This window comes from Castor canadensis, chromosome 10, assembly GCF_047511655.1.
Source record: "Castor canadensis chromosome 10, mCasCan1.hap1v2, whole genome shotgun sequence".
Taxonomy (NCBI): Eukaryota; Metazoa; Chordata; class Mammalia; order Rodentia; family Castoridae; genus Castor; species Castor canadensis.
Window position 1 is genome coordinate 83,462,012 of NC_133395.1, and position 21,910 is coordinate 83,483,921.

At 39.1% G+C, this 21,910-nt stretch overlaps 1 protein-coding gene across 2 annotated transcripts in view; it reads right to left on the reverse strand.

Annotated features, from left to right (window-relative positions):
- Positions 1-21,910, reverse strand: part of LOC109689008 (intraflagellar transport protein 88 homolog) — a 111,035-nt gene that overhangs the window by 46,533 nt on the left and 42,592 nt on the right. For both annotated transcript variants that reach the window (XM_074043722.1, XM_020167658.2), the window contains exons 15-20: positions 20,222-20,321; positions 14,804-14,890; positions 8,637-8,823; positions 6,678-6,786; positions 3,761-3,911; positions 3,166-3,281 (exon numbers count right to left, since the gene is read on the reverse strand). In XM_074043722.1, the coding sequence (XP_073899823.1) occupies positions 3,166-3,281; positions 3,761-3,911; positions 6,678-6,786; positions 8,637-8,823; positions 14,804-14,890; positions 20,222-20,321 (750 nt within the window). The remainder of the gene's footprint in view (positions 1-3,165; positions 3,282-3,760; positions 3,912-6,677; positions 6,787-8,636; positions 8,824-14,803; positions 14,891-20,221; positions 20,322-21,910) is intronic.

A 21,910-nucleotide genomic window follows, 5' to 3' on the forward strand; every position in this document is an offset into this window, starting at 1 on the left:
GATTCCACCTCACCCCTGTTAGAATAGCCATCATCAGCAACACCACCACCAACAGGTCTTGGCGAGGATGTGGGGAAAAAGGAACCCTCTTACACTGTTGGTGGGAATGTAGACTAGTACAACCACTCTGGAAAAAAATTTGGAGGCTACTGAAAAAGCTGGACATCGATCTACCATTTGATCCAGCAATACCACTCTTGGGGATATATGCAAAAAACTGTGACACAGGTTACTCCAGAGGCACCTGCATATCCATGTTTATTGCAGCACTATTCACAATAGCCAAGTTATGGAAACAGCCAAGATGCCCCACCACTGACGAATGGATTAAGAAAATGTGGTATCTATACACAATGGAATTTTATACAGCCATGAAGAAGAATGAAATGTTATCATTTGCTGGTAAATGGATGGAACTGGAGAACATCATTCTGAGTGAGGTTAGTCTGGCCCAAAAGACCAAAAATCGTATGTTCTCCCTCATATGTGGACATTAGATCAAGGGCAAACACAACAATGGGATTAGACTATGAGCACATGATAAAAGCGAGAGCACACAAGGGAGGGGTGAGGCTAGGTAAGACACCTAAAAAATTAACTAGCATTTGTTGCCCTCAATGCAGAGGAACTAAAGCAGATACCTTAAAAGCAACTGAGGCCAATAGGAGAAGGGGACCAGCAACTAGAGAAAAGGTTAGATCAAAAAGAATTACCCTAGAAGGTAACACACACACACAGGAAATTAATGTGTGTCAACTCCCTGTATAGCTATCCTTATCTCAACTAGCAAAAACCTTTGTTCCTTCCTATTATTGCTTATACTCTCTCTTCAACAAAATTAGAGATAAGGGCAAAATAGTTTCTGTTGGGTATTGAGGGGGTGGGGGGAAAAGGGAGGGGGCGGAGTGAGTGGTAAGGGAGAGGGTGGGGGCAGGGGGGAGAAATGACCCAAGCATTGTATGCACATATGAATAAAAAAAAAATTTCAGGAGTTTAAAATATACCATCCCATTGTCCTCTGGCTTCTAAGGTTTCTGCTGAGAAATCTGCTGATAATCTTACTGAGCTTTCCTTTTATTTGGTTAGTCACTTTTCTTATGTTGCTTTCAGGATTCTTTGAAGTTTGATTATGACGTGTCTCATTGTGGGTTTTTCCTACTTAGACTTCACAGAGTTACTTAAGACTTGCAGATCCACATCCTTCCTCCAATTTGAGAACGGCTGGCCATTATTTGTCTCTGCTCTTTTGTTTCTCTCTTGCCCTTCTGGAGCTGCTATAACACATATATTTGTCTGCCTGATGGTGTTTCATGATAACAATCATGATATCTACTAAAGAGCATTTTCTAATACTGTACAATAATATGATTAAATTGAATGGAGAAGTTAGGCCTAGAATATCTTCAAGTTTTAAGACATAATTTATGGATACAAAGAAAATACATAGGAACAGTATAGATTTAAACTACCAAAACTACCCAATTACTAAGAATCCCAAAAATATAAAAGATACAAGGTAAGGAGAAAGTTTCTGTAGTAAAGAAACAGCAGGATAAGAAGTTCAACTGAATGTAACTATATAGCAAGTACTCTATAATATGCAAGGAACTATGTGACATAAGAACTAACATTTCCATCCCTAAAGAGTTTACATTTTTATTGCTGAGGTAAATTTTACATAACAAATATTTAGCACATATATGTACAATTACTATGTGTCAATAGAAAGCAAAAATGTATTTTAAAAAGATTTATCATTTAATACAGGAAATTAAGATGTATGATAGATAAAACAAATGCTCAGAAAGAAGAGAGATAATGTGATTAATATATATGAAGGTCTCTGTCACTGAGAAACAAGATAAAAACAAATGTAAATGAAAGTAAACCTATAGGAAAGGAGCGAGAAAGAAAGGTAAGGGGCCTTTCATGAAAAGGCTTCTGTTTTCAGGAAATTAAAACAAAATAGGGAGAGGAGCTGCAGACATCTAAGAGGAAAACAGGAGATGGAGAAACACTCAGGACTGAGTAGTGCTCATGCAATGCAGACTTGTGTGGCATCAGCTCACCTGGTCATACAAATTGTGTATATTTGTGTATATGCAATGACCTCTACTAGGTCTCAGTATTACCAGAGCAGCATACTAGAAAGTAGGGAATGTGGAAGTTAGAAAGAGAGGAGTTACATTCAGACAGCTGGGTACTGCAATAGAAGATTTCACTGGTATAAACACAGTATTGCTATAGTGTCCATTAAGATCCAGGTGGCTGAACTGCAGAGGAAGAAAATATCAATGGTGTCAGAGAGGTCAAAACTTATGAGGCTACAATGTTGATGAGAAGGGCAAGAGAATGACTGTTACACCAACATGTGACACTTAAAAAAATAGGAGTTGAGGATGGAACAGTGGTGGGGACTGAGCCTTAAAAGAAGAAGCTTCTTATGCAGCCTAATGGCTAACGTTACAGCAGGATTAACTGCAGTGTACATAACTTGAATTTTAAAAGTGTGATTAAACTCAAACTATCCCCTTCATCTTGGTAATTAACTTTATAGTTCTCAAAACATCTATGTAAAATAAATGTAATAAAAATTACCTAATACAAATTCTACACAGAGCCCATTCAAATCATTAAGCCTTCCTTTATGATTTAAATGATTCTAAATTACATTTCATCTTAATATTCAATTTGGCCAAATATAAAACAGAATGTGATATATTCCATTATTTTTAAATATTTTTTTCTGCATGTACAAAACATTCTGGTATGAACTGAAAGACGTTAAGAACAGTTTGATTTTTAATATTTAATGTACATCAATTATAAATGGAAACCCATACAACTTTTTGCTAATGGAACTTCAGAAATGGAACTGTCCATCCTCATTTCCTGATTTATAAAGAAATAATACTTGTTCTTTGAGATGTGAATAAGAAAAAATACATAAAGTATATCTTCTATGTATTTTTAAAAATTCTATGCAAATACAAATTCATTTACCACAATAAAAACCAAGAAAATGGAACAAAATTTAAGAAAATGAAAATAATTCATGAATATTCATTATCTTTTCTTGAATTTACTATGTCCATCAGATAGTAATTTTCTAGGGATAAAAAACTTCAGTATATTAACTACACATAAAATCTAATAGTTACTTACTGTATAAGAGAAGCTCTTTCAAAGTACTGAATGGCTTTTTCACAAAACTGAGTGTCAATGTAATAGGCTCCAAGCCACTCAATGACTTCAATATTAGAAGGGAAATATCTATACGACTGTAAAAAACATGGAATGTGACAAGTTCAATAGCAACGTATAATGTACACCTTGAATTCTTTACCCATTGAGTGGATTTATTGATCCAATATGAAACTTCATAATAATAAAGTATGAACTGTCATAAGTACTTTGTAAGTTTTGAAACTACATACGATTTAGAACACTTAAGCTTTGTTGGACACACTTTTCAATTATCTATAAATATCTTGATACTTACATATGACCCAAGTTATAGTAAAGATTTAAGAGAATCAAAAAGTGATGCAAATCACGCCAAAAGAGGAAAATCAATTAGTTCTTTTAATTTCATTTTTAATTAAAATCAACCAAAAACTATATTTTAAGAATGTTTTATTTTAAATCATAATTCATTTAAGAATGAATAAGCTTTTCTAAACCTTATTAGTTTCTAAAGGCTGCTCCCATAATTTATAAAATGCTAAAAGACAGATGGAAAGAAAGACAACACACCTACCTCATAGTAATATTGGAATGCCTGGGATTTATCTCCTGCACTGTCATATAATTCTCCAAGTTTAGATAAAATATCAGCATCAGTTGGAACAATACTGATTAGCTGCAAGAGCCATTTGATGGCTTGACTGCGGTCTCCCATTAATTCATATCTTGGGCAATGTCAGTTAAGGATAATGCAATTTTCCTAAATTTATTAGTCAATAAGCAGAGTTAGAAATAATGTTATAATAAAAACATTTCTGGCCAGGTGCAGTGGCTCATGCCTGTAATCCTAGCTACTCTGGAGGTGGAGATTGTGGTCTGAGTCCAGACCCAGTAACACATTCATAAGACCCCATTTCATCCAATAAAAACTGGGAGTGGTGGCACATTCCTGTCATCCCAGTTACTTGGGAACCATAAATAAGGATATGGTGGCCCAAGACCACCCAGGCTTAAATACAGACTTTATTTGAAAAATAACAAACATAAAAATGGGAGAGGGTGTGGCTCAAGTGCTCATAGAGTCCCTGTCAAGCAAGCATGAGGCCCTGAGTTCAAACCCCAGTACTGTCGAAAGAAAAAAAAAAATTCTTAGCCTACAACAGTGTGTTAGTTTATATTATTTACTCTAGATCTCTTCAGGAGTGGATATGAAAAGAGCAGCACTACATAAATAACACTTTTGCTTCATCAATTTCCACTAAGACCAACTCTTAGATTTCTAGCAGAATTATTCAAAGAACATCTAAAATTTGTCCTTCAAAAATGCTTGAAGTTTTCAATGATTCTATGTTCTTAACAAGCTCAGCATATTAAGGGAATAATTTTTATGTATTTTTCCTAATTAGATCATAAGCCCAAGGTGAGGGAGTTCTTTTTGTAGCTTCTGTTAGTACCTTAAGTTAGTCCTGTATACATCCTCAAATAATTTGTTTATGTCAATATTTATTTACTATTTAATTATTTCTTCTTTGGTTTGATTGAGTCTCAAAGAAATGAAAATATCCCAATGAAAGTTTTGTTTAATGAGAAGAATCTCCTGTGTTTTTTGTTGTTGTTTTTGCTTTTGGTGATGCTGGGTTTGAACTCAGAGACTGATTGCTAGGCAGGTGCTCTATCACTTGAGCCAGTTGGCCAGACTGTTTTCTGTTTTTGAGATGTCTAACTACGCTGTCCAGGATGACCTAGAACTATAGATCCTCCTACCTCAGACTCCTGGACAGGAAGACCTGGGATTACAGGCATGTGTCACCACACTCACCTTGGTCTACTGTTCAGTGTTGTTGTTGTTGGTTTTTTTTTTTTTTTTGTCTCAATGACAAATGTGACACCACACGTAAAAACTAAAACTAAGGAAATATATACAAACAGCCTCACATGTATCAGTTGCGTGATTACTAACGAGGCAGTATCAGATCATGATACTCACAGTTTCAGAGAAATTAGATACAAAAAACAATACAAAAAGACTAAAAGAAATAACTATTAACCAGGCACAGTGGCTCACACTTTTCCCAGTTACTTAGGAGATAGAAATCAGAAGGATCCCAATTCAAGGCCAGCTTGGGCAAAAAGTTCTCTTGACTCCATCTCAACCAATGGTTGGGCACGGTGGTGCATGCCTGTCATTCCAACTACACGGGAAAGCACAAGTACAGAATTGCAGTCCTGGCCTGCCCCAGCATAGAGCAAGACCCTACACAAAAACAGCCACTGCAAAAAGGGCTGCAGAGTGGCTCAAGTGACAAAGCGCCTGTCTGGCAAGTGCGAGGACCTGACATCAAACCACAGTACCGCATTCTCCCAAAAGAAATAACTTTATCTGCTGTAAAACAAAAAAATTTTCAATTTTCTTTCTTTGTAGTGTTAGGGGTCGAACTCAGTGCTTTGTGTATGCTAGGCAAGTGCTCTACTCAGCTCCTTTTTAAAACTAAAAGTACTAGGACTAGAGTGGAGGGAAGAATATTAATAAAGAGTAATGTAGACGGGCTGAATTTCAGCAAAATACATTACATGCAGGTTGTGAATATCACAATGAAGCCTCTTTTATAATTAATTTATTCTAATAAAAATTAAAACACTGAAAAACTTAAATAATAGTTTTAAAATCTACTCTATCAAAAGTACAGCAGATAGCACTTAAAATTATTAAGGGCATACCTCACAATACACTTTTTTCTAAACATATTTACATGAAATTTATATTAACATAACAGCAACTTGAAAACCTATCTAAGATTTTCACTCTTCCCAGTACTGGTCAAAGGTTACTAAAATGAGAGAAATTAAACTGCTTTTCAAATAGTGTGAAAAGCATTAAAAACACTAACAAATTTCTGCTTTTCGAGCTGTGGGTGAAGGAAAAACAGCTAAAGAAAGCTAAGGGTTGCAGAAGAAAGTGACACAAGAGAAATATTTTATGGCTGTATATTCCCCAGGGCTCTAAAAGTAACAGTGGCTTACATGGCACACACTCAACAAATGACCCTGGATGATGGAATGGCTGAATTCATATAAAGCACTGCATAATTTTGAGGGTAATATTTATTACATCTACCTGTCTGCTAAATAAATATGCTTTCCAAACTCAACCAACAGTACTGATTAATAATGAATAATATTTTCCTTTTAATTAGTAAGTTATTGCTTCAATGATATCCCACAAGATTAAGAACTAATAATGTTCTAAAGTATACAATTTACTTCCAATGAATGCTTATGTGTACTCAAACTGCATTCAATTACTTCAATGATTATTTCTAACAATTAATAATTTTAACTCACTCCTCTTACATGCAAATGATCTTTAAAAACAGGATCACTCAAAAAATACTTTTATCATAATCTGCTAGTTAGAGGCTAAACTCATTTAATTATTACTTCATCACCAACTGAGTGAATTAAGAACTATCCTCAAGTTTTCAATAAGATACATATTTGCTATCTGGTAAAGAACTTCGGCACTGTTTCTCAAAATTGCTTGAAGTTTCAGGAAACAGTCCAAAGCCTCATCCAGCCGGATTAGCTTCTTGTAGGTCAGGCCTTAAGAAAAAGGAAAAGAAAACCTGTAAGCAGTATTACTGGTATAAATTTATTAAAGTAACACAGCAGCTGGTGGAGTGGCCCAAGTGGTAGAGCACCTCCCTAGCAATGATCAAGTCCTGAGTCAAACTCAAGTACTGCCAAAAAAAAAAAAAGAGTAACAGAGTATTTACATAAATATAAATATTCAATTAGAAGAGGAAATAAAGATGTACTGGGGATTTTTACACTTGATTTTAGCCAAAAGGCTGAGAAGTGATGAACTGAGGATTTTAAAACAAACACAGGGGGCAGGGATTCTCCATGCTACAAAGCTTCAGGGATTTTTTAAGTGTGGAGGGCAGCAAAAATAGACAAAAAAATCAAAGAGTAGAATAAATTATTAGAAATTGACTCAGCAATAGAATGTACTTAATCAGCACTTAAAATCAGTGAAGAAGGCTGGGCATGGAGTACACACCTGTAATCCCAGATATAAGGAGGCAGAGGTAGGAGGATCACAATTTGAGGCCAGCTCAGGCAAATTTAGCATGAAACCCTATCTGAGAAACAAACTAAAAGCAAAAGGATTGGTTGGTAGAGTGGTTGCCTTGTGAGTACAGGCCCTGAGTTCAGTCCCCAGTACGCAAAGAAAAATGAATAAATAAAATAAAATCAGTGGGGATGAAGAGACTAGTGACCCATGGTGCCAGGACACTGATTAAACATGAAGGAAAAGAGATTTCATAAAAAACAAAATCAAAAGTTAGTTTATAACTATACACAAAAAAATAAAGCTGTAGGAGTTGAAGACTGAGTATTCCTAACCAACACCCTCAGCAACTAAGCTCCTGCAGAAAGGCTTCTACCAGTAACACTCTCTTTCCAGATACCAAATACCACATCCTCCTCTCCTCCTTCCTTTCAACACAACTTCTCAGTGAGATCTCCTAACTCCACCTAAAACTGCTACTTCCTCTGTCTCTCCTCTTCTAAGGTTGGCAACAGGTGTCCGACAAAACAGGCCTGACAGTCACCCTCAGAGTACCAGCCCATCAGTCCCACTCACGCACCCACACTCAACTCAGCTTTCAGCTGCAAACTCCAGGAGACAGCTCAAGAGCAGCAGACATCTGATGAAAGGTCACAACATGAAAAAGATAATAGAATAAGCAAACCAAAATACGTAAAAAACATGAGAGCAAACTGGAAAGAAACTTCAATGGGAATTAAGAGATCAGGCCCAGTACACACAGGTATGCTTGTTGGAACACTGCAGACTGACGCCCAGGAAATGAAGATATCTATTGCAGGCAACCTCAGAAAGGAATGAAGTGGTGATGAGCGTTCATGGATTGGGATGTTTTGTTTCTTAACATGTATGTACAGCCAAAGGACAAAGAGCAAAATGTTAAAATGTTGTAAACTGGGGCAGTAGGCATGAATATTTTTTTGTCAGTTTTTGGTGTATTTGAAATTGTTTACAGTTAAAGAGGAAGAAAGTGAGTCTTCCTCCACTTACTAGTTTGGTAAAAGTTTAAATGACTATCAATATCGTCAGGAATGTGGTATCTACCACATTCTATGTATGAGTAGAAATAGAACTTGGAGGGTTAGGGGTGTGGCTCAAGTGCAAGAGCACAGGCTCTAGGGTCTAGGTTCAACCCTCAGTACAGCAAAAAAAACAAAAGAAGGAGGAAGAGGAGAAATTGGAGAAACCTAATTTTTGGAGTGTAATATGGCAATGCTGACCATGTACAGAGCTCCTGAATCATTAATTCAATGTAGAATAATCTGTAATTTGAGCAACAATAGTCTTAAAAAATAAATGTGAAAAAAATGCAAAAAGCAAATTGCCTTGTTTTACTTACCAAGATTATACAGTGCTTCGGTACAGGAAGAATCATTTCTCAGGGCCTCTTTATAGAATTCAGCTGCCTTCTCATAATCACCATTTGCAAAAACTGCATTCCCTTTATTAGAAAGAGCTGATGGGTTATATCTATCGGCACTCAAGGCTAAATCTGCAAAGCTGCTGGCTAGTTCAAGTTCATTTTTCTAGACAAAGTATAAAAGACATACAAATTGAGTTTCCTCAAATACCTCTGCATATTGTTCTGAAAGTAGATATAATAAACAGATTTTGTGAGATTATAACAATGAACAAATAGTTTAAATATCTTGGTTTTAATAGGCTATTTCTATAAAAGATTTTTAATCATCAAGCTCATCCACATAAGTTTCTTATGACTGACTTCTCCAATTTCATGCTTTGAATAACAACACTGTATCTATGTAGGTGGTTCCATGTTCAACGCCCAAATTCCATGTCCTCATTTGCTGTGTGCTCACCTTCCCACCTGAAGCACTGAAATAGCTGGAAAGGCCTCACTGTCCCCAACCTTGCACCCTGCTGGGTCTCCACTAGGCCTCTGACTGTGTCCCGTGTTCCCTCTCCTCCACCCCCATTCACACTGCTGCATTACCACTGTACTTTCTCCTCCGATGCACAATGCTGTCTGCATTAGATCTCTGCACTGTCCCATGCTTGCACACTGCTGCGTCTCCTCTCCATTGTTCTGACCCCATGTCTACTGCTGCATCTCCACTGCACTGTCCCCACCCCTGCATACTGCTGTGTCTACACTAGGCCTCTGAACTTGGAGCAATCCACTCTTTTCTCTCCCTCTCATGGCCAACACTTGCTCAGTACCTGTCATAACTCATTTGAGAAAAGGGAACCTCCCTATTCCTGAGTGCTGTGGCCACCTGGACCTGCAGCTTGGTGAAGCAGGAACCTCATTTCCTAGAATTCTCCTTCCTTGTTCCACTCTTGTCTATAATTGGCTTCATCAGGAACTTGTACAGCATCTGAATGCAGAGCGGATGCAGCAAGTAGCCTTACTCTTTGAAGACTGTTCTTTTTTATTGTTTTTTGGGTTTTTTTTGGTAGCACTGGGGTTTGAACTCAGGACCTCACATTTGCTGCTTGCTAGGCAGGCACTCTTACTGCTTGAGCCACTCCACAGGCCCCAAGGCTATGCTCTCGTCACCAGATGAAGGGCTGATGCCCCATGAGTGCCAGCCCATCCTCACAGCCCTCCACTTCATGTCCAGCTCCTCTTCCTGACTGAGCTATCCTGGTTGTCTGGTGGGGTTCCTTGTGAACAGGTGTGCAGAGGCCACCACTTCCCACAGACCTCCCCCAGGAAGGCCCATGTGGTCCCATTGTGGCAGCCAGATGTGATAGCCACTGACTGCCTGATGGTGACTCCTCCTCAGGATGGATGGATGACTCCTCCTGATGGTTCCCCTCTGCACCTCATCACCAGTGCTCCTCCATAACTATGGAAGACCTAATGCCCAAATCCCTTCTCCCATAATGTCCACAGTGATTGTCCCTGACTGGACATTTAAAGCTATAACTCATATATCGTAACACTGATCCTTTTAAAACATCCAACTCAGTGGCAAAAAGTACATTTACAAAGTTGAGCAGTTATCATTAATACTCCTTCCAGAATATTTTTCCCACTCTCAGAAGAAACCCTTTGCCCACCAGCAGCTGTTTCCCATTTCACTCCTCCTGAACCTTCGGGAGGTTCACTGCTCTGCCTTCTGTTTCCACGCCTGTCCTGGACAGATGACATAAATGGAATCCTACGACATGCCGCCTTTTGTGCCTGGCTTCTTCCACTCAGCATAATGTTTTCAAGGCTCTGCCGTATGTATCAGTAGTTTGTTTTTAATGGCTAAGTAATATCCATTGTGTGGACAGACCATATTTTATTTACCTCTTCATCACTGATACAGTTGCTTCTGCCTGTCTTTTAGCTATTAAGGCCACTGTGAACATTTATGTGCAAGTTTTTGTGTGAACTCTGACTGATGCAAAAATTGGAAATCTATCAATGGGGTGCAGCTCTCATAAAAATTAGAACATGCAACACTGCAAAATGTAGAAAAGTTGTGCAGAGGGGGCACTGGAGCAGTGAGGAGGAATTATCAGAGGCTGGGTAAGGACAAGGCACATCTGTAGTCAGGAAAGAAATGGCAAAACAAAGTCTACCAATGAGTATGTGGGTGGCTAAGTTGATTTCTATGCAGGATACTCAAGTGTCAATGATTTTATTTTAACTAGGGGTATTAGGCTACAGGAAGAAAGAGATAAACTGAAGAAAGAACCATTTGGTTTGCATATAGAATTTAAAGAAAATGCAGAAGAACCATGACTTTCTGGGATGGAAAATAAAATTACTTCATGTCTCCAATTTCTCTTGGTGGCAGAAGATTCTTAAAGTAGGACAGGATCAATTCAAGGCTGTGATTACACCTTTTTGTAAACACCTCAGGAAGATTCAAGGTAGTGTCTAGCAGAGTTTCTCTCTCGGGTAGAAAAAAGGGCTTTTAAGACTCCAGAACTCCATTCCATCACAGACTTGTATACCTATGCAGAGGGTTTGTCTTGAACACAACAATTATGGATGCTGATTTTAGGCTACAAAGTAAATTCCAATGAGATTTATAGGAAATACTCCAAGTTTTTAGGGGAGTTAGACTGACAAAAGTGCTGCCAGCTTGGAGTAAAGGGACAGGTAGAGTCCAAGATGAAAACAGACCACTGGGCCCCAAATTCCTCTGGGTAGAAAGCAAGCTAAGAAAGTTCACCAGCTGTAAACACAGGTACCAGCCACAGAGAGCAGCAGGCTAGGGAACCAATCCCCTGGAGCACAGCTGGACCTAATCAAAGAATATTCCTTTTTCCAGATTAAAGGGGTACAGATGTTCAAAGGACAAGTGACTGCCATGTGCTTCCATTCTTTCTCTTCCTCTCACTACATGGTATGCTGAATGTAATGGGGACAGATATGAATGTCCACAGATATGCAGATCAAGATCTTTCACTGGGAAAAGGAACTGTGTCTGGAAAAACCCTTTCTCTAGCTGAACCTGGTGAGGACAGAAGCATCAGTAACTGTGGTAGGTTGTCACAGTAATCGTCCCCAGTGGATCTTTCAGTATTCATGCACCAGTATGGTTCTCTCCGATGCTTGCTCTACCAAGTAAAATAGTAACAAACACAACGCATGCAGGAGCCTTATATGTGCTTGCACACTACTGAGGTTGGCTCTGAAGTAGCCAGTCCCACGTAAGAAGTCTGGGATTCCCCTACTAAAACATCCTGGCCAATTCTGTGCCAGTTGTGAGTAAGGCATTTCAACCATCCAGCCTCAGACAAGCCTCAGATGATGGCAGCTTCATGAGTAACTCCAGGAAAGACCAGCATAATGTCCATGTAAACCAGTATGTGGAGTAAAACATGAATAAACACATTAGACCATCAAGTATGGGGGCAGTTCATTACAAAACAACAGAAGATTGGTCTACCAATCCCTAGACTCTCAATCATATACCATACACAATTACATGTCATTCTGCCCATGACATTCTTAATTACAGTCATTTCCATCAGAACCAGGTATAAGAAACTATGGATTAGATTGCTCCAAAGGTTCTTCTCAGTTGATCATATCTAATAATTTTTTTCCTTGCTCCTTTAAAATTTCTGTGCATCTCCTCCAGCACATTTATCAAACGTGATAATATCTGCTCAGTAATTAAATCACTTTCCTAAAATTTATTAACAATTTTCTAAACTCAAAGTCTAATGACCATAACAAACACTGTACTTCAACCCTACCTCTGTCTTTCAGAACTTCAGGGACTGGGCTGGCCGCCAGCCTGAGATGGCAAGCCCTCTCTAGGGTGAAAGGGCATCTTGTCCCCTGTACTATACATGCCCCTTCCTGAGGAAAAGGCTACATTCAATGATTGCTTGATGTAAAGGTAGAAAGGGGACACTTTAGCTTCAGAGCATCCTCCAAAATTGGCTAACACCTTGTGGTATCTGCATCACAACCCTACTACTTCTGCTCAGTCCTGCTTCTTCCTCTCAAGGTCTCATTCCCACCCGGCCCAAGGGCTGACCTGAAGAGCTCCACTAGGGCCACCACCAGGGCCTTTTCTATAATGATCTGGTCCTACCTCTCTGCTGAATCGATGCTATACTTCCTCTTAGTGCCTGCCTTTACTTCAACTATTAGTTCTTTTCCTATCTTTTTTTTTTTGCAGTGCTGGAGACTAAACCCAGGGTTTCATGCTTCATGCGTGCTGGGCAAGCACTGTATCACTCCATCTTTTTCCTATCATTCTGATGTGAAGCTTACTTTTGCCTCTTTAGTGTATGTATATCCCAAAGTTAGTTCTTGTTAGTTCTATGCCATGCTCTGGCCTCTTTGGAGACATGGTCTGTAATCAAAACTTTAACTTCTACAGAGATGACCTTCAAACTCCATCTGGCATCCTGATTTCCCTTCTGAGATCAGATCAGTTGCCTACTAGACATTTCCTATGGTTCTTGTGTGTATGTGTGTGTGTGTTACTGGGATTGAATTCAGGTCCTCATGCTTGGTAGGCAGGTGCTCTACCACTTGAGCCATTCTGCAAGTTCTTCTTGATGGTTCTTGATGTGACCATCACCATAAAACAATTTTAAATATATTCAAAAACAAACTCGGCACCTCTCCCACAATGGGCAACCTCCTCACACATGCAACTAACACTATCTATTCTCCTGCCAGTAGGTTTAGCAGCCTGACTTTAGCCAGTGGTTTGGATCTCCTTCTCCATCTCTACACTTTATAGGGATACAGCACCTTTGCACTAGCAACAGCAGTTCAGCACTGGTTCTCAATGGCACACAAGCTCAAAGAAGGACTGGAAATGCAGGTTAATGAAACTGCCTCACTCTCCTGTACTCCTTACCTCCCAGCTTGTGCTTTTGGTAATCCTATTAATCTCTGCCAAATGCCCCTTTCTCTCTCATGTGTATTCTGACCTTCAGATCCAACTTCTCTATGAAATCTTTCCAAAAAGTTCTGAATTAAAATACTAGCAGTCGTCTGTGAATTTCTCAAACACTTTATTTACATAATTGTTCTTCAACTCTTTCTTCCTACTGTGCCCACTCACATCCTTTTTCCATGTTAAGACTTTAACATTACCAAGAATTGGCACCCAGTAGGTTTCAATGAATGCTTGTTATAGGTGGGACTCGGTGCCCTTATTTAAATCATTAACCTAAGATATCACATCTTCCTCACCAACATGAAAGGGTTGAAAGAGGTGAAATATATCCTAGCTGTGAACTCTGCGATTTTCTAATGTCTTCCTACTTCCACAGTTATTCTCCCTCCCTTCTCCTTTAGGTGGTCTTCTCTCCATGTCTGCAAATTCAACCCATGGCTCAGCACTTGTCACCATCAGATCCTCTCTGCACCTCACACCACTTACAACCACCAGTCTTCTTTGGGGGCTTCCTTAACCTGAGCAATAGGCAGAAATTTAGCAATATGCACTTTTGGGTATATATCCACAGGAAAGTCCATCAGCACACAACAGAGACACCTGCATACCCATGTTTATCACAGCACTTCTCACAATAGCCAAGCTGTGGAATCAGCCTATGTCCATCAACTGAAGACTAGATGAAGGAAATGTGGCATATATACACAATGGAATTTAGGTCAGTCATAAAGAAGAATGAAATTCTGTCATTTTCAGGAAAATGAATGGAACTGGAGATCATTATGTTGAGTGAAATACGCCAAGCTAAAAAAGCAATATAGCACATCTTTTCCCTGGTATGTGAAATCCATAAGAAAATAACAGCAACAGTAACAGTAATAAGGGACATGATGTAAAAAGGAGACTATCTGGGGGTCAGCCGGAGGGAAAGGGAAGGGTTCTGGCAGTGAGTGAGATGGAAGGACATTATCTATGTATAAGAAGACAACATAAAGAAACTCACCAAGTACTGTTTGAAAAGGAGGAAGGAGGAAGGGGAGTTAAGGGAGAATAAGAGAGGGAGGGAACTTGTTCAAAGTTCCTTGTACACATTATAATGAAGCCCCAATACAATTAATATGCACTAATAAAAAGAGTTATAAAACTATTAGTTGCAAACAACAAAACTTACCAGATAATACAGGAAGGAGAGGTTGGTTGCAGCTGCGCTTTTCACTCTACTGTCCTTTTTTACAAACACTTTCAAGGTGTCTTCAGCCTAGAAACGGAATATTTGAAGTTATTACCATTGAAGTAAGACAGCACTCCACTTATGGTGGGAGAAAAGACCAGTGTGGAGGGTAAGATCAGGAAAGGGTACAAGTGGGGTGGCTTACTACTCTCAAGAAAACAGACGAGCTTGGCCACGGCAGCTCATGCCTGTAATCCTAGCTACTTGAGAGGCTGAGATTGGGATGATCACAATTTGAGGCCAGCCTGGGCAAATAGTTTAAGAGACCCCATGTCCAAAATGACCAGAGCAGAATGGAGTAGAGATGTGACTCAAGCTGTAGAGTGGCTGGACTGCCAGTGCCCAGCCCTGAGTTCAAAACCCAATTCACCAAAAAGAAAAGAAAACAGATGAGTTGGTGGAGAGACAAGAGGATCTTGAGTTAAAGGCCAGCGCAAAGGTAGCAAGACTCCGTCTCAAAAACAAAATGAAAACAAAGGACTGGGGGCATAGCTCAAGTGGTGTAGCACTTGTCTAGCATGAGGCCTTGAGGCCCTGAGTGCAACACCCAATACCACAAAAAAAAAAAAAAAAAAAAAAAAAGGAAGAAAAAGAAAGAGGAAGCAAGGAGAACAGATGTGAAGATAAAAATTTCACTCAAGAATCAGAATTTATTAAAAAGAATAAAATGAAAATTGTAAAACCAAAAACATGGGTGAAATGAAAAGTAGCACAGGATGGTTAACAGCAGAGCAGACAGCTGCAGAAAGGACTAAGACTGGAAGAAACGTCAGCAGGGAGCACTGTGCCTGAGTGTGTCAATCCTGCATAACCAGGGAGGGGAAGATTGAAAGGCTTTACCAACATGACCAAATTAGCTCTTCACAAAACATTCTGCGATTTCTGCTTCTGTCTCTTACAGACTAGTCTACAGAAGACCATTCTCTCACAGAGAATGACTAGAAAAGTTATATAAAATTCTAACAATATTTTTAAAGGCACTGGAGAAGTAGAGAGGTAGCCAGAACTTGAAGGCCAAGGTCCCAGAAAAAAAAAATTGTTCTTAGAAAAGAACATAAGAATCCAGGCATGGTGGTACATGCCTGTCTCAAAAAAAAAAAAAAAAAAAAACCTTTGGGCACAGTGGCTCACATATACAATCCCAGCTACTTGAGAGGCAGGGAGGGAAAGGAAGATTGTGAGTTAAGGCAGCCTAGGCAAAAGTTTGCAAGCCTACTTGCCTCTCAACAAGCAAGCTGGGCATGATGGTACATGTCCACAATGCTAGCCAAATGGAAGACAAAGAACACCAGCCCCAGGTAGTGCTTGCCTAGCAAGTGCAAGGCCCTGAGTTCAAACCAGAGTATCACATTAAAAAAAAACAACAACCAAACCCTAAACAAACACTGGGCTTTACATAAGTGTAACTGGAATTGTGGAAGGAGAAGAAAGATAAGTGGCTGAGAATTTCCTCAAACTTAATAACTAATTATCTTCCTAGAAAATAATTCTAGGAAAATTACAAAAAAAGTCATCCAGAGTAGATGTAAATCTCATTACATTTTCTTGGTAATACCTCTTGAACCACACCCCAGCCCTATAATTACATTTTCAAGTCATGAGAAATGAAAGTACGCTTTTAAGCATGTGACAAGCCAAACAGGATATGTGGGAAGGCCAGACACCTCCTGCGAACCGTGAATGAGCACTCAACCTAGAAATTACCGTGGAACATGAGAAAGAAAAATAAAAAAAGTCATGGGCAAAGGATTTTTCTTTTCTTCTGTTAAAATAAATCTACCAAATACAAACTGCTGACTTCCTGGTGCCTCCTGCTTCTGGAGAGCACCTCTGTCCATGTGAAAAACCCAAAAGCCTTTCCTGCCGCCCATTCTAGCTGCCTGTAAACTCCGAGGGTGTCCTGGGCAGGGTCAGCTGGGGAGGGTCCAGGAAGCATGAAAAGTCTATGTGTCTTTTCTATTAAATTCCTATTCTTTTACAGGATTTTTGGTAACTTTATTAAAAAAAAAATTGGACACTTTGAGGCCAGTAATTCATTAATTCTACAAACACTGGAAAAGAAAACCCCAAATGTTCATACCTTCTCTTTTCAGATTTTATTTCTCACTTATTTTCTTGGAAGGATCTTATAAGATTGCCAAGAAGATCCTAAAAAAAAAAAATCACCTCAAAAATTATCATGGTTAATTGCTCACCCTATGAACACTATTCCATGAATTCTTTTCATAACCTCCACAGATATTAATGTGAAAGTCAGTGCAGTTTTGGATCTCTAAGTTACCTAAGTTGCAATTTACTTAATTTACTGTGAATAAAAATTGAAGTGTTTTAATCTTCACTTTTACATTGGGTTACAATAAATGTATATTACTTCAAACTGTAAGACATTTGAATAGGTGTGAATCATGTATGTATTAAACTCTCTGACATAAAGTACAGAGGGAAAGAAAACAGTTCTCAGGAATTAATGCAACATAGAACAGAATACAAAAAAACGAATGAGCTGGGCACAGTGGCTCATGTCCGTAATCCCCGTTACTCGGGAGTTAGAGATCAGAAGGATCATGGTTTGAGGCCAGCCCAGGCAAAAAATTAGCAAGACAAGCTCAAACAAGCAACCAAATATGGAGATACACATCTGTTTCCCAGCACGGTGAAGGATGTAGGAAGGAGGATCATGGTTTGAGGCCAGCCCTGAAGCAAAAGAAAGACCCTATCTATAAAATAACTAAAAGCAAAAAAAGGGCTGTGGGTGGGGCTCAAGTGGTAGAGTCCCTGCCTAGCAAGCCCGGAGTTCAATCCCAGATTCTGAAAAGGCTATATAATTATTCTAATAAAAGGAACACTCAGATATTTTTTGGTTCAGAGGTTCATTTTTTGAAACAGGCTGTTTTCCTAACTGTTCTTTACATGTTCAGGAATGTCTATCTAATTTTTCTGTTTTTGAAATAAAAGAACATAAAATATTTATAAATGAAACCAATAAAAGTATACTGAATGTCAACATTAAGTTTAGTTAAAATGAGCTATAAATAGCAAGAGAAAAACTGGAGATAAATATTGTTAGTTTGGACTTTTTACCCCTTCTGTCCATGTTGTTTTCGGTTTCCGTGGGGGTGCTCACAGTTTCCAGTTCTGGCCTCCCAGAACCACTCCCACTGGTGCCCAGACCTGTCTCCAATCTTCCTCCATTGTGGCCTTCTTGGCAGAGTGTTTGCTCTATTACAAAAGCAGCTACAAACTCCTCCACTATCACAGAGAACTAGGCTCAGTGACTTCAGCATCTTTTCTTAACGAAAAAATTGTTGGAGGTATCTCTGAAATGATATCCTTACAGAAGAAGGCATAAGTTCTTCTCTTTTACTCTGAAGAGCAAATGAGGTAGTCTTCATTAAATGATCACTGTGAGATATGTCAACTCGGTCCTTTGTAACCTAATGACTTTCCTTTCAAAGGAAGACTATATTCACCTCATCGTACTTATAAAATACAAACAAAGGAAACACAATTCAAAGCAGACACAGTGAAAAGAAGGAAGAAATGCCATTTAAAAACATCAGTAAACTGATACTAAAAACTTAAACATTCAAATGGAACAGAAGATATTTGCAATGAGAATAGTAAGGAAAGCAGCAAATGAATTTGGACATGAAAAAGTAAAGAGTATTTATTCCTTGGTAAACACAGTTTTAAAACATAAACTATGTTTAGTATTTGGAAGGTGGGGAGTCAAGGATAGAGATTTGAGGCCTGCCTGGGCAAAAAGTTCGCAAGACCCCATCTCTACCAATGGCTGGGTATGGTGGTTCATGCCTGCCATTCTAGCTACATGGGAAAGCACAAATAGGAAGGTAGTGGCCCAGGCTGGCTGGGTTATAAAAGCAAGACCCTGTATCAAAAATAACCAACACAAAAAGGACTGGCAGAGTGGTTCAGGTGACACAGTGCCTGCCTAGCAAGTGTAAGCCCCGAGTTCAAACTCTAGTACTTCCAAAAAACCTTAAAAATAAAAATACAACATGAACCAGGGCAATGCATGTTAACTCTTTCTATTTTTGGAAAAGTAAAATATCAAGAGAAAATGGCCAAACATGATTCTCTCCATTTTTTCACCTAGAACAGTGCACTTCACACTCATAAAAATTGTTTTTTGGTTCCAAGATCACATCAGCAAATAACAAAGACCAATTTGTTTCATTTTGCTCACTTCTGCAAAAACATTGCAAGTGTGAGAGAGCTTTTGCTGGCATTTTTAATGATCATGGTGTGAGAGGAAATGATGGCTAGAGATGTTTGAAAGTCTTCCAGTGCTTTGCAAACGCGAAAAGAATTACGCATAGTAAATTAACATGCAAATGGAACTACTGCTTTTTCAGTTTTTTAGAAAAGGTCCTGAACTTCTACCAGGCTGTCCTTGGATCATTATCCTCCCACCTACGCCTCCAAGTGGCTGGGGTTACAGATGTGCCTCGCTATGCCCAACATGCTTTTGTTAACTTCTCGTCCAGCCTGGTCTCAAGCCACAATTCTCTAACTCTGCCTCTTGAGTAGCTGGGATTACAGCATACACTACCAAGACTTGTCCCATTCTACTCATATTTTTTGAGGACATAGTGTTCTCCTCCCTCCCTGAAGAATGGTCAGTCCAAGAAAATGGGAAGCATTTTCTAAGAGGTGGCTCTCTGCATCTGATGAGTTTTCTCATTACAGGACATATGACACCATCAGTTTCATGAACTAGGAAACCAAGTTCGTTCTATTTACTCTCTCTGGGTATCATTACTTCTTCTTAAGGCTGCCTCAGCATTCTTGTCTTGTCTCAGCCTTATTCCATCTCAGACACCACTGAAGGGGAAAGCACACCTACACCCCTACACCCAGGGCAGCAAGGTGACCATGGTGACAGTGAGAACTTGAGGGTTCTGACTCCATGCCTGTTCCCCATGCAGCATCCATGAGCAATCCAAACACTAAGCAGTCCCTAGGGAAGGTGCTCTGGAGAGGCAGGAGGAGGCATGCACAGCAGCTGCTATTGGGCTCCTAGCCTTCCCTATGCACAAACCCCTTGGCACTTCTGAAAACCTTAGCACTTTGGGGAACTGTCTGGAAATAATCCCTGGACTAGAATATGGTTTGATAATTTAACAACCACATAAGCAAAGTAATTACATTCTAAGAAACAGGACACACAGGTCAAAATTAATAGACACTTAAAATCGTATCAATGGAAATGATGTTAACAGATATTACTCAGCACCCTAATAATCACAGGCCGCATTCTATCCAAACTTTTCCTTGTGTTTATTGCTTTGACCAAGTACCATATGGCATATCATGAGAACTGGTTTCCACACTTACTTGGCTATAGTCCTTCTGTTTTAAGTGTGTAATCGCTTTGTTTATTTCCAGGTCATTGGCCAGCTCTACATACTGGGAAGCTTTCACTACTTCAACACACCTGTAAGAAGATAAGACATTAGGCGTAAAAAAGTCACTCCATTTCATTTTACTGTAACTATGCTGCTGGTTTTCAAACATTTAAAAAAAAGTTTTTGCAGTACTGGAGATCAAACCCAGAGTCTGTCCATGTAGACAGGCGCCCTGTCACGGAGCTATAACCCCAGCCCTATGTTCTCCCTATTAAATACTCTTATGACAAGAAAAATTCTACAGAACTTGTAGAATATACTTAATTTTTGTGTCTTACTCTTATGTATGTGTCTGTTTCCCAATGCAGGTAATTACTACTTATTAGACAACAGGCAGTGTTAATTCCTTTATAAACATTATCACTTTTAATCTTCACAACCACCCTGAAATACAGGATCATCTCTATTTTACAGCTGGGGAAAAATGGCTTGGATAAAGTCTCTTTTGCCCTGACCATTTTATAAATCCCTGTTTTCCTGATCCAAGTCACAGGGACCCAGGCTTCTTTTGGATCAGTAAGTCCCCCAATAAACTACACTCTGTGCAACCCTGGATCTGTCTCTTTCTGCTCTCATGGCATGTTGGGACCAGGACATATACACTGAGACCTGGATATTCCAGAGCACATACAATGTCAAATGGTTTTAGGCAAGGGTGCCAAAACCATTCAAAGAAGAAAGTAAAGTTTTTCAGCAAACAGTGCTAGGAAAACTGGCACTGTATATGCAAAAAAAAAATGAAGTTAGACCTTAACCTAATACTACATACAAATACTAACACAAAATGGACCAAAGACCTGTATGATCTAAAACTATAAAACTCTTAGAAGAAAACACAGGGCATTGGTTTTGGCAATGATATCTTGGGTCTGACAACAAAAGCATAGGCAAAAGACAAATGGAAAAACTGGACTTTGTGAAAAATTTGAAAGCAGTAACAAAATAAAAGGCAATCCACAAAATGGGGGAAATGATCTGTGAGTCATATCTGATAACAGATTAGTATCTAGAATATATATTACAGAAGTCCTAAATCTCAACAACATAAAACCAAGCAACCCAATTCAAAAATAGCAAAGGACTGGAACAGACATTTCTATAAAGCAGATACACAATGGTGAATGAGCACATGAAGAGACACTTGACACTGCTCATCATGAGGGTAACATATTTCAACACTACAAAGAAACCTTGCCTCACACCTACCGGAGTGGTACTTACTGTCAAGACCAGAAAATACAAGTGGTGGCAAGGACATGGAGGAAGTGGACCCTGTACACTGTTGGTCGGAATGTGAGATGTGCAGCCGCTGTGGGGAACAGTATGGCAGTTCCTCAAAAGATTAACAAAAATAGAATAAACAGAAGCTCCAGCAATTCCACTTCTGGGTGTATACCAGAAGAACCACAGGGTCTTGACGAAACAGTTGTGCATTTACAACTGCACAACTATTCACAGTTAACATCCCAAGCATCCACTGACAGATAAGTGGCTAAGCAAAATGTGGAATTCCCTTTGTTTTTAGTCATACAATGATGCTAATATGACTTTTTATTCACCATTGTATTGTATGACTAAAAAGAGAAAATTCTGACATGCTACACCAAGGATGAAACTT